The sequence below is a fragment of the Hypanus sabinus genome, chromosome 23, assembly GCF_030144855.1.
Source record: "Hypanus sabinus isolate sHypSab1 chromosome 23, sHypSab1.hap1, whole genome shotgun sequence".
Classification (NCBI taxonomy): Eukaryota; Metazoa; Chordata; class Chondrichthyes; order Myliobatiformes; family Dasyatidae; genus Hypanus; species Hypanus sabinus.
In genome coordinates this window covers 10,706,959-10,729,973 of record NC_082728.1, presented here as the reverse complement: position 1 = coordinate 10,729,973, position 23,015 = coordinate 10,706,959, and the positions used below count along the sequence as shown (strand labels likewise).

General features: G+C 41.8%; 1 protein-coding gene across 1 annotated transcript in view; it reads left to right on the top strand.

Moving 5' to 3' along the window:
- The window catches only part of aspscr1 (ASPSCR1 tether for SLC2A4, UBX domain containing), a 296,886-nt gene that overhangs the window by 262,151 nt on the left and 11,720 nt on the right, over positions 1 to 23,015 (top strand). The window contains exons 14-15 of the mRNA XM_059948372.1: positions 10,507 to 10,558; positions 16,482 to 16,551. Of these exons, the coding sequence (XP_059804355.1) occupies positions 10,507 to 10,558; positions 16,482 to 16,551 (122 nt within the window). The remainder of the gene's footprint in view (positions 1 to 10,506; positions 10,559 to 16,481; positions 16,552 to 23,015) is intronic.

The window sequence follows — 23,015 nt, the reverse complement described above, 5'->3', positions numbered from 1 at the left end:
TCAGTTTATGCTAAGCAAACTATCATGTTATCTATTAGTCAAACTAAACATGTTGAAAGAAAAGGAAAGGTTCCTTCTTGCTTTTAGCCTGATTAGAATCTAATTAAGAGTAGATAGTACTTCATTGTGGCAATCAGATTAAGCTAAATTCACTGCTAATCAAAGTAATTTCTTTAGATATTTTAGTATCATTTTCCCCCACAGGATTAACATAAGCAGGTATTCAATGTGATATCACTTTATAAAATAATTATGGAAGAGCTAAACACAGGAGATTCTGAAGATCTGCAGATGCTGGGAATCCTGAGCAACATACACAAAATGCCTGAAAAACTTGGCAAGTCAGGCAGCACTTGCCAAGGGAAATAAGTAGTCGATGTCCCAGGCTGAGACCCTTCATCAGGATCTGAAACTCTGACTCCAGAATTTTATGTGTATTATGTAGCCTTCTTGAAGGAAAGACAAAGGATTGCCCTGGAAACCAACACCTCCTAGACATAATTTTGTTCTCAGGAAACCTGTGACTCTAACTGAAATGCCTGGAGAGAGCAGAGCAGTCCTTTGATAAACATGTAGACCTGGAGGTAGTTCCCCACTGTACTCCCACCTTAAAAAAACTCAACAGAAGTAGCCGTGTTCCACAGCTGAGTAATTGTAAAGTCACACATGTGAAAATGTGATTATATTTTCATAATCCTGTAACCATACCTGTCTTGTAAAACAAATCATCTCATTACTTGCTAAGCAACAGAAAGTGACCTGCTGTGTGACACTTGTCAGCCTGCAACAATGTGTTTGGATGGAAGAGTTTCCTATAATATGCTCCCTCTCCTGCTTTGTTATCAGCATCATTTATGTCAGGTTTCAGGCAGCCCAGAATCGTAGACAGGATCACCTGGATGTCGGAATTAGAACCCGGTTTATATCACCAACATACAGTATTGTGCAAGAGTATATAGCTAAGGTGCCTATGATTTTTGCACAGTACTGTAGTAATTTTATATGTTGCACTTTTCTCTGCTGCAATTAAAAAAACATTTTATGACATACATGAGTGATGATAAACCCAATTCTGATATGGGTCTGTATTGAGAACTGAGAGTGAGAAGTGGGCAGGGAACAGGGGAATCATGGTTGGGAAGAGGGGAAGGGAGAGAGGAGGGAGTGGGAAGCACCAGAAAGATATTGTGTAATAATCAATAAACCAATTATTTGGAATCAAATCACCTTGCCCGATGTCTAAGGACTGGATGTATCTGCACCCTTGGCCATTCCAAACATCCTTTACTCCTGCCAGATTTATAAGCTCGCTCTCTGCTCCATGTTGACAAATACAGTACTGTCTCCGGCACCCCAGCTATATACCATATACATGCCTAGGACCTTAGCACAGTACTGACTGTTGTGGAATTTACAGTTTAGTGGCAGCAGTACATTGTAATACATAGAAATAAAAAAGATAAATTACAATAAAAAGTATATATATATAAACTAAATTAAATAAGTAGTGTGAAAAAGAGAGGGAAGAAAAAATACTGAGACGATGTGTTTGATCATTTGAAATTTTAATGTAATATATACCCACTTTACCTTTTTGAGCGTTTTAGGGATTTTTACATACATTAATGAAGGATTCCTTTAAATTCTTCCCATACCACACTCTTCTCTCCTGCCTTAGGTGAGTGATTCTCAAATGTCTTTATTGCATCTCACTTCAAATGATTTTAATCGCAGATCTTCATTCCCTATTTTAATTATCAACATCAAATAAAATCAAATAGTTATTGATAGAATTCCACTCCCCTCCCACCTTCTCACCAGTACTGCAAGGGCCCAAGCCCCCAGCTTCTTTCAACTGCTGAGTTCATCTGGACTCACCCTTACAAAACGCTTCAAGCATCACCGATCAATTCTTCTCGCCATTTACATGTATTAGGAGCTTGCTGTGGAGTGTTAGTCTGGGTGTGACATGCAACAAAAAATAACATAAAGAATAATGTAAAAAATAAAGTACAGAGATGGAATACATTGTGCTTAAATACACAATTTACCAGCATGTATTTAGAATGTAAACAGCATTATCAATAGTGGTTTTAAGTGTTTGCAGTGCAGTGTATTGATTTGGGGGGGGGGGGGTAACAGAGGGGTTGAGGGAATAACTATAAAGATTGATGAGATTAACTGGGGCAAGAAACTTTTAAGACAGCATGAAGTTTTTTTAATAGCCCCACTGTGCTTTCTAGAAGGGAGCTTTTGGAAAAGGCAGACTGCCTTTTCAGATCCCTTAGATTACCATTCGTAACTTCTAAAGATCCTGATCACATTTCAATAGGGGAAAAAACACCAAGGAATTGGAGAAATCGTTATTTATATGGTAATTTTTTGGGGGGTGGTGTTTATAATAGGTTCAGCTTAACCATCTCAGATTCGATTCAAGTGTTGCATTCACCTTCCATTGTGATTGAACAGAAACCAATGCAAAAAGATCTTTTGTCTGACCCTTCAGAACTTCATATCACTTACAGTTGAAATTTGTACAGATTTATTGATGTTAGCAATACTGAGCGACACATTTTGGGCTGACTTCTGTTGCATTAAGCTGTCTCTTAAGGGGTTAAAATTTAACAGGCTGACAGTATTGGGAGATGATTTCAATTTCAGTTTTAAATTAAGGCTTCTGAACCAGGTTGCTGAAGGCAGTTTCAAAGTTCAAAGTACATTTATTATCAAAGTATATATACTTTATACAGCCTTGAGATTCGTGTCCTTCCAGGCAGCCATGAAACAAAGAACCTGTTAAAAACATAAGAATACTATCAAACACTGAATGTGCAGAGAGAGGGGGACAAAAACAAATCGTGCAAATAATAAAGCAAGCAAACAGCATTCAGAACTGAATTTCTCAAATCCAGGCATCGCTGCAGCCGACCCATCGGGTTCCTTTTACCCTTGCAGTTTCTTAACCTACAAGAGTTCAACATCTACCAATCCTTTGCCACATAAAGGTGCTAGCTATCCACTTACCATCTTACGCACTCCATGAGTCATGTGCAATCGATAATTAGTTAAACTATGTAATTAATCTATGTCTTAATATTCAAATTTCAATAACATTTATTGGAGATACCTCCTTGCAGGTCAGCTCTGTATTGTAGGCAGCATTGCACCAGTAGAAACTCTTCTGTTTGCCTTCAAATTAGGGGCTAAGTTTTTTATTTAATACCCACTTCAGCAAACAGAAAGGACTCATCTGAAATGTTAAAAGGACAGCACTCCCTCCGTAAATGTTCTGGGAACAGACAGCTGTTGAGGCCCAGTCATTGGGTATATTTAAAGCAGAAGTTGATAGATTCTTGATTAGTCAGGGTGTCAAAGGTTATAGGGAGAAGGCAGGAGAATGGGGTTGAGAGGAATAATAAATCAGCCATGATGGAATGGCAGAGCAGACTCAATGGGCTGAATGGCCTGATTCTGTTCCTGCATCTTATGGTCATTTCAGTGTGATTGTTAACCATAGTCCCCTCTACATTTAATGGTGTGTAGAAGAGATCCCATGACATTATTTCAATGACAAGGGTAATTATACCAAGTGTCATAAAAATCTTTGAGCACTGCAGCACAGAATTTTTTTTTCTTCAGTGGTTTGATCGAGGCACTTCTGAGCAGGCGCGTGGTCGGCAGCGAGTTAGACTGGCGGGAAGAATTTAAAAAGAAGACAGATTTACAGAGTGGGCACTGGAGTAGAGGGATTCAGAGTAGGAGGGCTTTGTCTCAACAGGGCTTCAGTAATAACAGGTCGAGGGGAGCTAAGTTACTTGTGAAGAATAGGAATAGGAAGTATGTCTGTGAGGCCAGTGTTCTGTACTGGATGTCAGATGTGAGATGTCCGGGAGACTCCCAGACGGCCACATCTGCACCAGGTGCGTCAAGCTGCAGCTCCTTTGAGACCGGGTTAGGGAACTGGAGATGCTGCTCGATGACCTTCATCTGGTCAGGGTGAGGAGCTATAGGCAAGTAGTCACACTGGGGCCTTGAGAGACAGATAAATGGGTAACAGTCAGGAGAGGGAAGGGCAAGTCAGATACTAGAGAGTACCCCTGTGGCTGTCTCCCTTAACAATAAGTACTCCTGTTTGAGTACCATTGTGGGGGGGGGGGGGGTGACTTACCTGGGGGAAGTAACAGTGACCGTGCCTCTAGCACAGGGTCTGACCCTGTGGCTCAGAAGGGTAGGAAAAGAAAGAGGATGGCAGCAGTGATAGGAGACTTAATAGTTAGGGGGTCAGACAGGCAATTCTGTGGATGCAAGAAAGAAACATGGATGGTAGCTTTCCTCCCAGGTGCCAGGGTCCACGATATCCTGAAGTGAGAAGGTGAATAGCCAAAGGCCATGGTGTATATTGGTACCAATGACATAGGTAGGAAAAGGGAGGAGGTCCTGAAAACAGACTACAGGGAGTTAGGAAAGAAGTTGAGCAGCAGGACCTTAAAGGTAGTAATCTCAGGATTACTGCCTGTGCAACGTTACAGAGAGTATAGAAATAGAGATAAATGCGAGGCTTAGGGGTTGGAGCAGGGGGCAAGGGTTCAGATTTCTGGATCATTGGGGCCTCTTTTGGGGCAGGTGTGACCTGTACAAAAAGGACAGGTTGCACTTGAATCTGAGCAGGACCAATATCCTGGCAGGGAGGTTGGCTAAGGCTATTGGAGAGAGTTTAAACTAGAATTGCTGGGGGTTGGGAACCGAACTAAAGAGACGGAGGAAGGGGCAGTTGACTCACTAATCGAAAAAGATTGTAGACAGTGTGAGAGGGAGGATAGGCAGGTGATAGAGAAGGGATGTGCTCAGACTGATGGTTTGAGATGTGTATACTTTAATACAAGGAGTATCATGAACAAAGCGGATGAGCTTAGAGTATGGATCAATACTTGGAGTTATGATGTTGTGGTCATTACAGAGACTTGGATGGTTCATGGGCAGGAATGACTACTTAAAGTGCCAGGCTTTAGATGTTTTAGAAAGGACAGGGAGAGAGGCAAAAGAGGTGAAGGTGTTGCACTGCTGATCAGAGATAGTGTCATGGCTGCAGAAAAGGAGGAAGTCATGGAGGGATTGCTTACTGAGTCTCTGTGGGTGGAAGTTAGAAACAGGAAGGGGTCAATAAATCTACCGGATGATTTTTATAGACCACCCAATAGTAACAGGGACATCAAGGAGCAGCTAGGGAGACAGATTCTGGAACAGTACAATAATAACAGGTTTTTCATGATGGGAGATTTTAATTTTCCCAATATTGATTGGCATCTCCCTAGAGCAAGGGGTTTAGATGGGATGGAGTTTGTTAGGTGTGTTCAGGAGGTTTCCTGACTCAATATGTAGATAAGCCTACAAGAGGAGAGGCTGTACTTGATCTGGTATTGGGAAATGAACCTGGTCAGGTGTCAGGTCTCTCATTGGGAGAGCAGTCTGGAGTTAGTGATCACAATTCTATCTCCTGTACCATAGCATTGGAGAGGGATAGGAACAGTCAAGTTAGGAAAACGTTTAATTGGAGTAAGGAGAAATATGAGGCTATCAGGCAGGAATTTGTAAGCATAAATTGGGAACAGATGTTCTCAGGGAAATGTAGGCAGAAATGTGGCAAATGTTCAGGGGCTATTTGCATAGCATTCCACAGATATCTTCCAGTGAGACAGGGGAAGGATGGTCGGGTACAGGAACCATAGTGTATAAAGGCTGTTGAAATTGAAAATCTAGTCAAGAAGAAAAGCTTACGAAAGGTTCAAAAAACTAGGTAATTATAGAGATCTAGAAAATTATAAAGCTAGCAGGAAGGAGCTTAAGAATGAAATTAGGAGAGTCAGAAAGGATTACCCCATCAGGCTCAACTTAAATGGGCACCCTTCACCAGCATAACGGCTAGCATGACACTATGACAGCTTGGGGTAACAGTTCTGGAATTCAGAAGTTAATTCCAGCGTCGTTCTGTACATCCTCCCCGTGAAATGGATAGGTTTTCTGCAGGTGCTCGGTTTTCTCCCACAGTCCAAAGATGTGCTGGGAAGGTTATTTGGTCATTGTAAATTGTCCTGTGATTAGGTTAGGGTTAATCGGGGTAGTGGTGTTGCTGGGGCAGCGTGGCCGGGTCTACTCTGCATTATGTAGCTAAATAATGTAGATAAATAAAATAAAGAATTAACCCATCTCCTCTGGATCTAGTCTCATCTAACCTCAGTGCATTTACCCTACTTAAATCCCAAATAATTTTGCATGCCTCTATCAAATCTCCCTTCATTCTCCTACACTCTAGGAAATAAAATCCTAACATATTCAACCTTTCCTTATAGCTCAAGTCCTCAGATCCTGGCAATTTTTCTTGTAAATTTTTCCTGCACTTTTTCAATCAATCAGATATTGTCCTCAGTAATATTTTGCTCTGAAGCAACGTTACTGGTGATCTAGTGATTGTTGTACATCAGAGCTTGCCATGCAGAAAGTGTGTTCGAGGTTTTCTGTTACAATGGTGAGTATGCTTGGGAAGTACTTTGTTACACTCTGAAGTGTTTTCGAATGCTGTAACATGGATATAAAAACTTTGTATGAGTCCAGAGCAACACTCACAAAATGCTGCAGGAACTAGGCAACATCTATGGAGAAGATAACTTCACTCAGCTCCATTCACCCCAAACACTAAACTGTTCCCACAACCTACGGACTTGCACATCTACAGAGAGTGCTGTCACAGTAAAGTAGCATCCATCATCAGGGACACCCCCCCCCCCCCCCACCTCCCAATCACCCAGGCCGTGCTCTCTTCTTGCTGCCGCCATCAGGAGGAAGGTACAGGAGCCTCAGGATCCACACTACCAGGTTCAAGAAGAGTTATTACCCCTCAACCATCAGGCTCTGGAACCAAAGGGGATAACTCTACTCAACTTCACTTGTCCCATCATTGAAATGTTCCCACAACCTATGGCCTCACGTTTTAGGATTCTTCATCTCATCTCAATATTTATTGCTTACTTATTTATTGTTATTATTTTGTTTGATTTTTTCTTTTGTATTTGCACATTGGTTGTTTGGTGTCTTTGTTGTATTCATTTTTTCATTGATTCTATTGTATTTACTATGAATGCCCACAAGAAAATCAATCCCAAGGTAGTAAAAGGTGGCATAAATGCACATTGATAATAAATTTACTAGGACCTTTGAATAAACAGCTGACATTTCGGCCCAAGACCCTTTGTCAGGACCTTGGCTTGACTTATGGTCCTGATGAACCCAAAACATCGACTGCTCTCCATAGATGCTGCCTGACCTGCTGAGATCCTCCAGAATTGTGTGTGTGTGTTGCTCTGAATTCACAGCATCTGCAGAATCTCTTGTGTTTACTTCAGTGCAAGTATGTTCTTAATTCTACAGTGGAACCAAATTTGTAATACTAAGTGAGATAAGAAACTCGGGGTCTCTGGGACTGCAAGTAGGAGATGTGGCAGGGGATTCACACAGGAGCGCACGTTTCCTTGACTGTGGTGGGCTCTTCAGAAAACTTGTCTCAGCTTACGGCCTTCCACTGGTGAGATTTCAGTGGGATCCTATTTGTGGCTGTCTGGGAACGGAAGCGATTACGGATGATCCTGTGTATTAGTGTTAGAATGGTAGAACTCTTTTCTTTTCTCTGCGTGTCCTTTGCGCCTGACAACCTTGTCTGGAGCACCATCATCACTTCACAAAACATTTTTTCCCTGGTTTAAATTCCTAACAAAGATGCAGTTGTCTTATAAACGGGCGGCTTCCTTTTGTTGCTAGATTTATCACTTACAACACCAAGAGGGTGAGAGATTGTGTAAGGTAGATTTTGAGGTCCCTTTATTTTAAAACCAGATGTTACAAGAACCAGGTTGGAGTAAACCTAAGTTCTTCTTTTCTTTTTGAGAATCTCAAGATTTAGTGCGACAGGAGTCGTGCCAAGCTGCGTCTGGCATTTAACTCACACAATGTAGAGCTCTTGCTTATGACGGGAACTGATGTGCCAATAATTATGGTGTTTTTCGTGCCTCACACTGTACTGCTTCACTCTGCCAAATGGGCAGAAAACAAACGCGTGGGAACTAATTGGCAGGAAATGCCCTTTAATGAGGGGGTAAGCAATCGAGATCCTGATTGCTACCTGTCAGTTTGTTTCACTTATCTAAGGACACTTAATATTCCAAAATAATTCAGGCATTGCCAAAGTCTTCAGAATTCAGGATTGTTTAATGTCATTTCCAGTGCACAAGTGTAAAGGGGAATGAAATAATCGTTACTCCGGATAGGATGCAGCACAAAAAAGCACAATAATAAAGAACACAATAATAATTAAACACAGTAAATAAGATAGTTTATATACATAGAGTGGTTGATTCTGATTTCATACCAGTTTTAATTGCTATAGACTGTAGACCAGGAGGGAGTTGGAGGTCTGCCAGACCCAGAATTAGACTACGTAAGATTAATAAAATGCAATATAATTTAATTTATTGTTAATCATAGTTCGCCTGATGGAAAATCAGAAATGCTGCCTTTTTCTCCTGCCAATCACCACTACCGTCGCCCACTTCCCCCCCCCCCCCCACTCCGTCCACCCATTAATTCCGGCATTCCAAAGATTTACACAGCGAAAATAACAGACATCTAATAATCTAAACATTCAGACCACAACGAAGTTCAGTGATTTGTGGTATTGAAGGAAGAGGAAGTTTATGACACTGAGCTGACGCTGTTGATTAATTTGTATGTGATTCAAAGGCGAGGGTGCTGTGGAATGTTGCTCATAAGATTATGATCAGACTGATATAACCTATCACATGAAAGATTCAGAACTGTTTTTTTACCCAAAATAATGTGAAGCTTGGAGCTGAAAAGCACAGAGCGACCTCTGCATGCCATCTTTAGTTACAGCTGACAGAAGCCCATCTGACTTTTGGATCATCAGGAAGGTTCACGTTGTAAACCCACCCCCACCATCACCATTCACCAGGATCATTTGGCCCAGGAGTTATTCCTAGTCCCTCCTTTGTTCACACAAACCATTCAGTGGTATTTTTATCAGAGTAACTTGTGACAAGCGGGACCTTGCATTCAATCTCGCAGAAAATAAATGCAAACCAGCGCAGCCTATCCACGTGCATGGATACCAGGGATAAGGTCAGTGGACCAGATGTGAGCAGCCAATCCAGTCTTTGATCGTTTCTGCTCTGTGTCTCTGGGTTATATCATCCATAACATAATGTATGAGTTGTTCTTCCTGAATTCTAGATCTCAGCCCAAGGCAGACCTGGAATAGATGCCTCAGACCTGCCTGGGGAGTGGTGGTGGGGGTGAGTCATCAGCTGGTTGGTCTGAATAACTAATACTTCCATTTATATCACCCCTCATCACATTAAAGTGATTCGTACTGCAAGTACAGAACGATGATGACTTTAGCCACCAGGACGGCAGCATGTTAACGTAGTGGTTAGCACAGTGCTTTACAGTGCCAGCAAAATCAGCATTTGGTGTTCAGTTCCCACCACTGCCTGTCAGGAGTTTGTCTGTTCTTCCTTTGACTGTGTGGATTTCCTCTGGGTGCTCCAGTTCCCTCCCATGTTCCAAAGACGTACGGGTTAATGTTAGTGAGTTGTGGACACCAGAAGCACTCTGCCCCCAGCAGATTGACGCCTACAACACTTTTCAGTGTATGTTTCAATGTACAAGTGACAAATAAAGATAATCAGAAACTGTAAGGTATTACCTTTCAGAAGTAAAATCAAAATTTACTTTGACATATTCAAAGGTCAAAATAAATTTATTACCAATGTACATATACGTCACCATATACTACCTTGAGATTCATTTTCTTGCGGGCATTCACAGGAAAATAAATAATAGAGACTATGAAAAACTATAACACTTTCAACCAACCAATGTGCAAGCGAAGACGAATCGTGCAAATACTTTAAAAAAGTAAATAAATAATACTGAGAGCATAAGTTGTAGAGTGCTTGAAAGTGAGTCTATAAGTTGTGAATATTCAGCTGGCTATACAGCATTTGATAAATAGCAGAGATTTCTACCACAGTTCAAACAGTAGCATAAAAGGTGTAGCATTTAACTCATTCGCTGTGAGAACTTGCATACACTGGTTGCAAGATATTTTAGGATGTTTTAATGAATCTAGGGGGAAGTTAGTTTTCCCAAAACTATGATATCAGTGATCCTTCTTTTCTTTATGCTGTTTGTTTTTCCACATTTTTAACTCCGGCTTAATTTGGAAGGTGGTAGCTCAGCATCTGTGGGCAGCAGTAACACTGATCTGCAAATGTTCTGGCAAGTATCGGTAACGAGAGAGAAAATCTGTTTAGTATCCATTTCTGCTCCTTCATGACTGGTGCTCTGGGTTGTTGGGTTTCAGTTAACTTAAGAGTGAAGACATAATGACAGCCATCTGTAAAGATACATCACAATTCTTTGTTCTTTTCGCTTCAGGCAAACCTATTTCCTGCAGCTCTTGTCCACTTTGGCTCTGAAGTTAGAATGGGTGAGTAACGCAACCTTACTTATTTTGATTTCCTTGAGTTAATGTTTCAGTGATTTTGTTTTCCTGCCCCTGGATATGTTGTATAATTTCTTCTGGTCGGCATAATTATCCTTTCACCTGTTACCTTTTTGGTGTTCATAATGGACCCCGTATAAAATAATCCATTTCCTATTTCTGCTCCTCCCACTCACAGTCTTAACTAATCAATGTTCAACTTGAATTAACAGCTATGTAGGAAATAAGGTCCTTAAATAACAGTTGATTGACTTGCATAGTTGAATTCAAATGGTCAAACTCAGTTAAACCGTGATGAGTCCTAAACACGGGAGATTCTGCAGATGCTGGAAATCCAGAGTAACACATACAAAATGCTGGAGGAACTCAGCAGGTCAGGCAGCATCTATGGAGAGCAATAAGCAGTTGACGTTTCGGCACAAAATGTCAACTGTTTATTCCTTGCCATAGGATATATTTATATAGTTACTTATTTATTGAGATACAGTATGGAATAGGCCCTTCGAGCTGCACAGCCCAGCAGTCTCCCAATTTAATCCTAGCCTAATCACAGGACCTGCTAACTGTGGGAGGAAACCAGAACACTTGAAGGAAGCCCACACGTTCATGGGGAGAGCATACAAGCTCCTTAGGCAGCGGTGGGTATTGAACTGGTGTCACTGATACTGTAAAATGTTGTGCTAACCACTATGGTCTGTGCCACCCAGATGCTGTCTGACCTGCTGAATTCCTCCAGCATTCTGTGTGTGGTACCATGACTATTCTTTCGCCTTCCACATCATTCTTTCAGTATACTTTAGCAGCTCTCTAAAGCAGAGTTCTCAGCCTGGGTTCCACGGACCCGTTGGTTGATGATCGGGGTGCAAGTCACATCGCTATCTCTAAGGAGTTTAGACATACTCCCCATGATCCCGTGGCTTTCCTCTGGGTGCTCTGGCTTCCTCCCACATTCCGTAGATGTATGGGATAGAATTAGTAAGTTGTAAGCATGCTATGTTGGCGCTGCAAGCGTGGTGACATTTGTGATTTGATGCAAATGACACATTTCACTGGATGTTTCAATTAAGGCCATCAGACGTAAGAGCAGAATTAAGCCATTTTGCCCATCAAGTACATCATGGCTGATATATTATCCCTCTCAACCCCATTCTCCCACTTTCTTCCCACAACCTTTGACACCTTTGCTAATTGAGTACCTATCAACCTCTGTTTTAAATATACCCAGTGACTTGGCCTCCACGGCCATCTGTGGCAATGAATTCCACAGATTCACTACCCTCTGGCTAAAGAAATTTCTCCTCATCTCTGTTCTAAAGGGATGTTGTTCTATTCTGAGGCTGTGCCCTCTGGTCCTGGATTCCCCAGTATTGGAAACATCCTCTCCATGTCCACTCTATCCAGTTCTTTCAATATTTAATAGGTATCAATGAGATTTCCCCCTCATTCTTCTAAACTCCACTGAGCGCAGATCAAATGCTACTCACAGGTTAACCCTTTCACTCCAGGGATCATTCTCGTGAATATGCATATGACAACTGAAGCAAATCTAATTGTTGACTTCAGCTGCTAAGTACAGTCAAGCTAAGATGCAGGAAATTACTGCCAAACTGTTATTTTCAGCTGCCTTCATCTGCCACCTGCTTCAGCTGGGGAATGCAGCCCATTATGGAAAGGTTTGTAATGGTTAAAAGTAGTTGCTGTCATTCACAAAGGGCTGGAATTTGCAGCAGTGGCAAGTCTAGTAGTAAGCACGGACTTGGCGCTGGGCACTCTGATCTCAAATGACTGGCATATCAGTAAGGTACTCAGTGGGGGTGCTATGATAGCATAGTGGATGGTGTGACGCTACTTGGCTCAGAACGTTGGAGTTTAGAGTTCATTTCTGGTGCCGTCAGTAAGAGGACTGTCCGTTCTCCCTGCGACCGTGTGGGTTTCCTCCCACAGTCCAAAGACGTACCAGTTAGTAGGTTAATTGGTCATTATAAATTGTCCTGTTGTTAGGTTAGAGTTAAATAGGTGGGTTGCTGGGCAGTGCGGCTTGTTGGACTGCAAGGGCCTGTTCTGCACTGTTTCTCTAACTAATAAATAATAAAAAATAATAATAATGAGGTAGTGTCACTATCGCACCTTGAACCTCTGAGCTTTAAAGGCTTATCCCTTCTCTCAGAGAAAGAATTGACCAAATGATAGGCAGATATAGGATGAACTGGGATGAAAAGAGAGGAATGAACAAGATATAAAAGAGAAATATTACAAGAATTGACAGGTGAATGTGCTTGGGAATTGTATTATTACTTGTCCAAACGCAAGTGAATGACAGGGTAGCTGTGTGAAATGTACCATGATTTAAAAAACAGAGAACCACCTCTCAAGTGATATGGGACCAGAAGACATCGGAGCTTAATTAGGCCATTCTGCCCATCGAGCCTGCTCCACCATTCCGTCAGGGCTGATATATTATCACTCTCAACTACCTTCTCCTGCCTTCTCCCCGTATCCTTTGATGCCCTTACTAATCAAGAATTTATCAACCCACCTTAGCAAGAATGAACTATCAGAGAATAGGAGGTGGGTCACTCCTTTATTTCTAGATAACCTCGGTCTTTGTGAGCTAAAAATGTTCCTTAGTGTTAGATTCTCAGTACATCAAAAAGGGTATTACACCCTGCTCCTAGTGCAAAGCCTCTACTCACTTCTACAAAAATAAAATTTGGACTTGGCAGTTTATTTGTCATGCTGCCTCTGTGGCCTAAAGTGTATTAAATAGATTGGAGGCTACACTTTCAGCCCCTTGTCGGAGCCAGCTGATCTTTGCCAGAAGTGGGACATGAGAGGCTGCCTTCAAGTTTCAGAATCACTTTATTGCTAGTATGTGAAATATACCAAAATTGAAAAAGGACCTAGTACTTTCTCGGTGTATATGACAAAAAAACTCTTCTCAAGCTTCCAGCGGGGCCAAGGTATTGATTTTAACCACCATTTCAATGACAGATTCCACTATCTTCATAAGGGATGATGATGCCTAGGCATGTCTAGTCCAGTGGAATATATATTCAACTCCTGTCGTCCAACCCTCCTAATTGGTTAGTCCTCAACCAGTCAGGTTTCCTCTGTCCCACCTCATTTAAAATCGTATTCCAACACCTACTTAGAACGAGACCTTCGACTTCATTGAAGTTCTTATTCTCTCATCTTATTTTAATGGCTTCCTTCACCAGGCAGTTGTAAAAGCCATTGTCACGGCACAGTAGTTCTGCACCATGAAAGTCAATCCAGTGGTCGTTGTGCGCACAGTTTTGTGCAACCGCTGATCTCTCTGAGTAACCCTTGTGTTCCTTGATGCGTGTTTCCACCTTGTGTCAGGCCTGGCCAATATAAGCTGCTCGGCATTCACAAGGAATCCTGTAAACACCAGCAGTTCTGAGTCCAAGGTCATCTTTGACCAGAATTGATTGTGATTCAGTGCCAAGCATGAAACACAAGACAATACTGTAAAAGACAACACAACAGCAACCAGTAATTTACGAGACAACAGTGCAAATTGCCATGAACGATCAACAATTAGCAGAACGATCGTGTGCACAAAAGTCAATAATCAACTTTAAATAAATCAAGTTCAAAGTAAAATTTATCATCAGAGTACATACATGTCACCACATACAACCCTGAGATTCTGTTTCTGCGGGCATACTTAGCAAATCTATCTATGGAACGGTAACTGTAAACTTTAAACATTGGGAACTGTAAACTGTAAATAAATATGAACAGACTAATAATTATTAACAAACAAGGAAAGACTATTTAACAGATGTTGTGCAGACAGTTTGTGTATTAGACCTGAGTGAGTTTTGTTGAGAACTACTTTCCTGGATAGCTACAGGGAGAGAAGCTTCGAAGATGATGTGTAATCCTGGTGATGATGGACCTGTAGCATCTCCCTGATGGCATTTTGGTGAATAGGTGGCTACTAGGATGAGTGGATTTAGCAGTCATTTTCTCAGCTCTTGGCTCTGGTGATGAACAGGTCTTTCAATGTCAGCAGCTGACAGCTAACGATCTTCTCCGCTGACTGAACCACTCACTGCAACCTGGAGGAGTATAGCACCTCAACATCCAGTAATAGGTCAGGATTCCCTGTTGTGACTGCTCCAGGCTGGCCCCCATGTCCTGTCCAGGGGTCTGTGTGATAGTGAATCAGTAGATGCTTAATTCTTGGCCAAACAACCAAGACCATGACTTCAATGGTATTTATGGGAATTTGTTGTTTCCAAGTTGATTGTTGATTGGCCTACACATCATTCATAGATTGGTTTTAGTCCCGATCTCCGGTCCTTCAAGGACAATAGAGACAAATACTTCCATCACATTTAGAAACTGCTCAAATGTGCACTTGAGCTGTGCCCTTCAGGGCCATAAACTAGTGCTGGAGGAAGGAATTATTTTGTGTAGCACTTTTTCCAAAGTTCAACATAAATTTTATCATCAAAGTACATCAGTGGCCACTTTAAAGTGTACATTTCTGTATGTTTGTCGTCGTCTGCTGCTGTAGCCTATCCACTTGAAGGTTCAACATGTATGTTCAGAGAGACTGTTCTGCACACCACTGTTGTAACATGTGGTGTTAAATGAGTTACTGTCGCCTTCCTGTCAGCTTGAACCAGTCTGGCCATTCTCCTCTAACCTCTCTCATTAACGAGGTATTTTCAACCACAGAACTACTGTTCAGTTAAGTGTTTCTTTGTTTTTTGCACCATTCTCTGTAAAATCTAGAGACTGTTGTGTGTGAAAATCTCAGGAGATGAGCAGTTTCTGAGATACTCAAACTACCCTGTCTGACACCAACAATCATTCCACAGTCAAAGTCACTTCAATCACATTTCTTCCCCATTCTGATGTTTGGTCTGAACAACAACTGAACCTCTTGACCATGTCTGCATGTTTTTATGTATTGAGTTGCTGCTATATGACTGGCCGATTAGATATTTGCATTAATAAGTGTACAGATGTACCTAATAAAGTGGCCACTGAGTGTGTGGTATGCTACCTCATTTTCTTGCAGGCATTTACAGGCAAAAAAAAAGCAATAGAACTTATGAAAAACTATGCATGAACTGACAATGACTGACAAACAACCAAAAAGAAGAACTGGTTCAGGAACCCAATGGTTGTAGGGTAATAACTGTTCTTGAACCTGGTGGTATGCAACCTAAGGCTTAGAGTCATAGAGCACTACAACACAGAAACAGACCCTTCAGCCCATCTGGTCCATGTCAAACTATTAATCTGATCAGCCCCATCAATTGCATCGACCTGCACCAGGACTATAGACCTTCATGCCCCTCCCATCCATGAACCCATCCAAATTTCTCTAAAATGTTGAAATTGAACCGGCATCCACCACTTTTGCTGACAGCTCATTCTACCCTCTGAGTGAAGAAGTTCACCCTCAAATATTTCACCTTTCACCCTTAACCCGTGACTCCTAGTTCTGATCTATGCAACCCAACCTCAGTGGAAAAAAACTTGCTTGTATTTACCCCATCTATATCCCTTATAATTTTGTATACCTCTATCAACATCTCCCCTGTTCCCCTACACTCTTGGGAGGAAGCTTCTGTACCTCCTGCCTGATGGCAGCAGTGAGAAGTGACCCTGACCCAGATGCTGCTTTCTTGTGGCAGCACTCCTTGTAAATGGGATCAATGGTGGGGATGGTTTTGCCTGTGGTGAATTGCATCACAGTAGCATGAAACTGTTTTACTGTACATTACCTCCTTGTAAACTTTTTACGATTCCATGGAAAAATACACAAGAAAATTTGGAGTCAGTCTCTCTTTTCAAGAGGTGCATTCAATTTCTGATCACAAGCTGATTTGTGCAATATTCTGTCTGTTTCTCCCACATTTAGATTGCTACTTATGTGAAGAGTTTGTGAAGATACCCTCCTCTGTTTCCCAGGCAGACCTTGCTGTAACCAGGTTTGTACTTTCAGTGCTGTCAGATTTAGATATAGTCTTTTGCTAACCCACAGGTAGTTTGTGGAAGTAGCTTTCTGGAATTAAAATCTCACAGATCTAAACTGTTCAATGGCCTTTCCATTACATCTTGTGCTTTTGAAGCAAGCTGTCCCAATCTGTTGGTGAATTATTCAGTGCAATAGTTGGGTAAGAGATTGACAAGTGTGCTTTAATGTGTATCTAGTCACAGCTTCCTTGAACAAATCCTTTCATTTTTACATTCAATGAAATCCTTGAATAATAATTACCCCATGCTCTTTCTCTGTCACTTTACCTTTTTAAGGGTGGCACAGTACATAGAACATAGAGATCTACAGGATACTACAGGCCTTTTGGTACACAATGTTGTGCTGACCATGTAACCCCTACCACATAGCTGTCTATTTTTCTAAGCTCCATGTACGTATCTAAGAATCCCTTAAAAAGATCCTATTGTATCCGCTTCCACCGCTGCCGTCAGCAGTGCATTCCACACGCCCACCACTCTCTGTGTGAAAAACTTACCCCTGACATTCCCTCGGTACCTATTTCCAAGCACCTTAAAACTATGCCCCCTCATGTTAGCCATTTCAGCCCTGGGAAAAAGCCTCTGGCTATCCACGCGATCAATGGCCCTCACCATCTTATACACCTCGATCAGGTCACCTCTCATCCTCCATCGCTCCAAGGAGAAAAGGCCAGGTTCGCTCAACCTATTTTCATAAGGTACACCCTCCAATCCAGGCAACATCCTTGTAAATCTCCTCTGCAATCTCTCTATAGTATCCACATTCCAAAGATGTATGGGTTAGTGAGGTAATTAGTCACATAGGTATAATTGGGCAGTGCAGACTCATTGGGCCAGAAGTTCCGTATCTCTAAATAAACTCCCTATTGAAAGGAAAAAGTAAATTGAAAATCATATACCTAATTTTGAATACCATATAATGCTTCCTCATCAGAACAAGGGGCTGAGTATTCTGGAGAGAGATTGATGGTTTAAAAACTGACAGTGAAAAGCTGAAAGTGAACTGTCTAGTGGAAATGGAATATTTAAAGAAAAGCAGGTCATTTCTTGTAGTTACTCTTAATAACAGACATCGTGGCCTACTCAAATATCTAACCTGTTATTCAATTAGATGAATTGTTCTTTGCGTCAAAATGAATGACATTGATGAAGTGTCACATCTTCCTATGGTAACAGATTGAGATGTATGTTACAGTATTATTAGTTACTAGATGTGTCTTTGGGGTCCAATCAATCAAATACTGTTTCTTTGCATTTTTCTAAAAACTGCGACTTAATGGGTTCCATCCATAAAGTCAAAGTTTGTCTGGCATTTCATTGACTGTTACATCATGTCAAAATCTAGCCGTTGTACTCCCATGTATTAGAGTGTGCGGTGTTGAGCAGTTGAAAGTGAATCAATGGATTATTGCTCCTAGTATGATTGCAGGGAGGCCAGCATGAACAGCCCATCTCCACCACAATAAAGCAACACCAACTCCGATGGATCAGTCATATCATTCAGATGGCTAACTCACATCTCCACAATCACGTCCTTTACTCCCAGTTGAGGGAAGGTCAACAAGCACCTGGTAGGCAAAGAAAGTGGTTCAAAGGTCACATCGATATCAGCCTGAAGACGTTCAATGTTACACCCAAACACTAGGAAGACATTGCACTCAACAGATACACCTGGAGGACATCTGGTCAAGAAGGAGCTGCATCCGGTAAGCCACGGACAAGCAGGAACTATCAAAGGAGAGACAGAACAACCAAAAGACCCAACCATTAACCGCAGCCACCACTCTTGTCCACGCTGCAGCAGAAACATGGATCCCAGAACTCTCTCTGCAGCCACCTGAGGACCCACCAATAGACAGCCCCTTGGGAGAACATCATCGTCGACTCGAGTGATCGCACTACTAGGTTGTAACCAGTTATGACTTCATTATTCAAGCACACAGTGATTGGCTGATACTATTGTTAATGTTCTTTTGTTTTACTAACCGTACAAACTGGCTGGAATTTATCACCAAACTCAAGCTGAAACTCATTATCTACAGTGGTGATGTTTCACTGTAAAAGGTGTTGCATGAATATTTTTACAAGATTTTTAGGGTCTTATTTTAGACGTTGTGATTTAGTCCTGATGGTATTCAATTGTTGGAGTCAGAGAACACAGGTAATGTTTAACAGCGGCTTGATTTTTCTGGCACACCATCTTCATGAGCACAGGTATCTTCATCAACTGTTTGCCTTTCCCATGGTTACTTAATCACCTTAAATAATGAGATAATCAGAATATGTAACTTAGATTTTGCAATTACAAACAAGAATGACAAAATCAAATAATAACTGCAAAATAAACTTCTATAGATGAGTAGTGGAAAGTATATTGACTGGTTGCCCCATGGCCTGTTATGGATACACCAATGCTTTTGAATGGAAAATCCTACAAAAATTAGTGGCTACGACCCAGTCCATCACGGGTAAAGCCCTCCCCACCACTGGGCACATCTACATGGGGTGTTGTCACAGGAAAGCAGCATCCATCGTCGGGGACCCTCACCACCCAGGACATGCAGTCTTCTCATCATTATCATCAGGAAAAAGGTACAGAAGCCGCAGGTCCCACAGGACCAGGTTCAAGAACAGTTATTACCCCTCAACCATCAGGCTCTTGAACCAGAGGGAGTAACTTCACTCAACTTCACTCGCCTCATCACTGAATTTTTCCCACAACCTATGGAATCACTTTCAACAACCTTTCATCTCATGTTATCAATATTTATTGCTTACTTATGTATTTTTTTGTATTTGCATAGCTTGTCTCTTGCACATTACTTGCCCATCCTTTTGGGCACAGTCTTTCATTGATTCTATTGTGTTTCTTAGATTTGCTGTGTATGCCTACAAGAAAACAAATCTCAGGGTTGTATATGGTGACATATGCATTGTTTGATTATAAATTTACTTTGAACTTTGAAGATGTATAATTAAAAATATTCTTTGATTGACTACCTCACTCAGATTGGGGCACCACAGTAGCTAGTACTTAGTGCAACGCTAGTACAGTGTGAGGTGTTCCGGAGTTTGGAGTTCAATCCACTGCTGTCTGTAAGGATTTTATATGTTCTCCCTGTGACTGCATGGGCTTCCTCCCACAGTCCAAAGCCATACCGGTTAGTTGGTCATTGTAAATTGTCCTCTGATTAGGCTGGTGTCACATAGGTGGGTTGCTGGGCAGCACAGCTCATTCCGTGCTTCACCTCCAAATTAAACAAAAATTAAAATTGCGTCATCAAATGCAAAATGGTTCTTTCGGAAAGCAGTAGTGAAAGAACTTTAGGTGTAGTAGGAGGGAAACTTTAGGTAGTAGCAACATCATTCCAGTGCCAAAGAAAGCAACAGTAACCTGCCTAAATGACTATCGTCCAGTGGCATTAACATTAACCATTAGGAAATGCTTTGAGCGGCTGGTCATGGAGACATTAAAGCCTTTCTCCAGGCCACATTGGATCCCTTCCAGTTCACTTATCGCTCAAATTGATCCACTGATGGTTTACAGACAGATAGACAGACATACTTTATTGATCCCGAGGGAAATTGGGTTTCATTACAGCCACACCAACCAAAAATAGTGAAGAAGTATAGCAATATAAAACCATAAATAATTAAATAATAATAACTTAATCATGCCAAGTTAATCAATAGCCTCTGTCCTGTCCCACCTGGAAAATGGGGTCTCATATGCCAAACTGCTGTTTATAGACTTCAGTTCGGCATTCAACACCATCATACCCAGAAACTGGTGGAGAAACTGTATTCAGTGGGTCTAAACACCTCCCTCTGCAACTGGATCCTGGACTTAGTAGAAAAGCCACAGTCAGTCTGTGTGGGCAGCGATGTCTCATTACACTGAGCGCTGGTACTCCCCGACGCTGTGTGCTCAGCCTGCTGCTGTTCACACTCCTGACGCATGACTGGGTCGCAGGATCCAGCTCAAACCGTGTCAACAAATTTGTGGATGACACAACAGCAGTTGGCCAATGATGAGCTGGAGTACAGAGAGGAAGTGGAGTGGCTGGTGGACTGGTGTGAAAAGAGCAACCTTCGTCTGAATGTGGAAAGGACCGAGGAAATTATTGTGGACTTCAGGAAGGTGCAGAAAACCATCCCCCTCTGTGAATACATGGATACTCCTCGGAGAGTTAAGTGCACCAAGTTCCTGCGAGTTCACATCACAGATGACCTCACGTAGTCCCTTAATATCACCTCCCTGAACAAGAATGCACAGCAGTGTCTCCAAACAAGGCTACCCCACCCCATCTTAACTGTCATTTACAAGAGCACTATTGAGAGCATCCTGACAAGCTGCATCTCTACCTGCTATGGGAGCAGCCGAGCATTGGGCTGGAAGTCCCAACAAAGGACTGTGAGTACAGCTGAGTGGATCATTGGGGTCTCCCTACCATCCACTGGGGATACTTATAAGGAGTGTTCCATACGCAGGACCCTCAGTATTATTAAGGATCCCACCCATCCATCCAGCATCCTTGTTGACTTGCTACCATCAGGCAGGAGACTCAAAACAGGAATGGTCAGGATAGGAAACAGCTTTTTCCCTCAGGCCATTAGGCTTCTCAACTCCTTGCCACATCAAATTCAAAGTGTCACTGGTTAATCTGTTCGGTGCCTTACAATATTTAATTTATGCACTTTAGTTTGTTCATATGTAGATTTCATCCTTACTTTCACAAGTTATGAGTTATGTGTGCTGTGTGTTTTACACCCTGGGTCAGAGAAATGTTGTCTTGTTTGACAGCATGCATGTGTATAGTAAAATGACAATAAACTTGACCTGACTTGATTTAAAAGTTATTAAGTCTGTTTCCATTCTTCAATACTGAATGTATTCGGATTGTAACTAAACTGGTGAAACTTGTTTTCCTTCATTAGCCCTCTGGTTCCTTTGCAATACTTCAACTCTGTGTCTTCTCGTTACTGACTCTTCCCTCAGCGGAGGAGCTTGGCACCAAGCCTAGCCACTGCCTCTTAGGAAGAACAGTCATGGGGGGACTGCACCAGGTTTACTTGAGCTGGAACAAGTCAACTGCTGGAGGAACTCAGTGGGCAAGACAGATCTCTGGAGGCAAAGGGATCATCGACATTTTGGGTCAAAACCTTGCGTCAGGACTACAGTTGCAGCTGCAGTGAGGGACTTAATTTTTGTGGGAAGACTATGTAACACCCTGGGAAAGGTTTCATTGTTAACATAATGGTCTTTCCGTAGAAGCAGTGTTTGGGTAATGGTTAGAGATAACGGGTTTGGAATGTGAGCCAGCTCCTTTCTTTGGCGGGAGATGAAGAGGGAAGGAGCCGGAGAGAATCGGCTGTTGGATTTGACCTGGTGGGGAACCGTGATTCGATGGAGCAAGGTGCTGAGATAGACTGAGAGTTGGTGAATATGACTTTTGGAAGAGTTGAGCTCCAACTTGTGCACATTTGACTATTTAAAAATAACAGGCCCTTTTTTGTTTTCTTTTTTTCTTTACTAACCCTTTAGCTAAGTTAAGATTCATAAATATAATTCCTTTAATCATATGCAGTGAGCTATCTATTATTTCTTGACTCTGAGTTGTAACAGGGTAGCAGGTTACGCAGCATCCACACAAACCGGGGTTTGGGGTGGGGGAGCTGCCCCAATCTTACAGTTTTGGCAGGACTGGAGTGTGTATTCCCTAGACTTACACAACCAAGGAAACCAGTGGGGTTTTAACTAGATTTAGGTTACAGACTTAATTATCACTTTTACATCGAAGTATGCAATGAAATGTGTCGTTTGCATGAACAATCAACACACTCAAGGAAATGTTGGGGGCAGACCGCAATGGAAGCTGGATTGAGGATTCTTTAAAGACAACTCAAGAAAAATGTAAGAAGTTCAAAGTATACTTATTATTATCAAATTAATATGTCACCATATTCTACCCTGAAATTTATTTTTTTGCAGGCACTCACAGTAAGTACAAAGAAATACAATAGAATCAATGAAAAGCCACACACAAAGACTGACAAACAACTGATGTACAAAAGAAGACAAACTGTGCTAATACAAAAAAAAGTAAATAATGCTCAGGATATGATTTATAGAGTCCTTGAAAGGTGCTCAAAAACATTCGAGTTGTTTGGTGGATCAGGCAAAACTATTTTTTCTCCAGGAACACAGGAACAGGGTCTAGAGTGATTATCAAAGTTTGACTACTTTTTAAAACGGTGAGTGAAAATGATTTGCAATGTGCTGCCCTGGAGTACTTTGGAAGCAGATGTAGCAACTTTCGAAAGAAGTCTGTATGTGCTCTTGGAAAGGAGAAATTGGCGGGGCTCTGGGGAAAGTGGAAAGGAGTGGCACAGACTGAATAAACTTTTCAAAGGACTG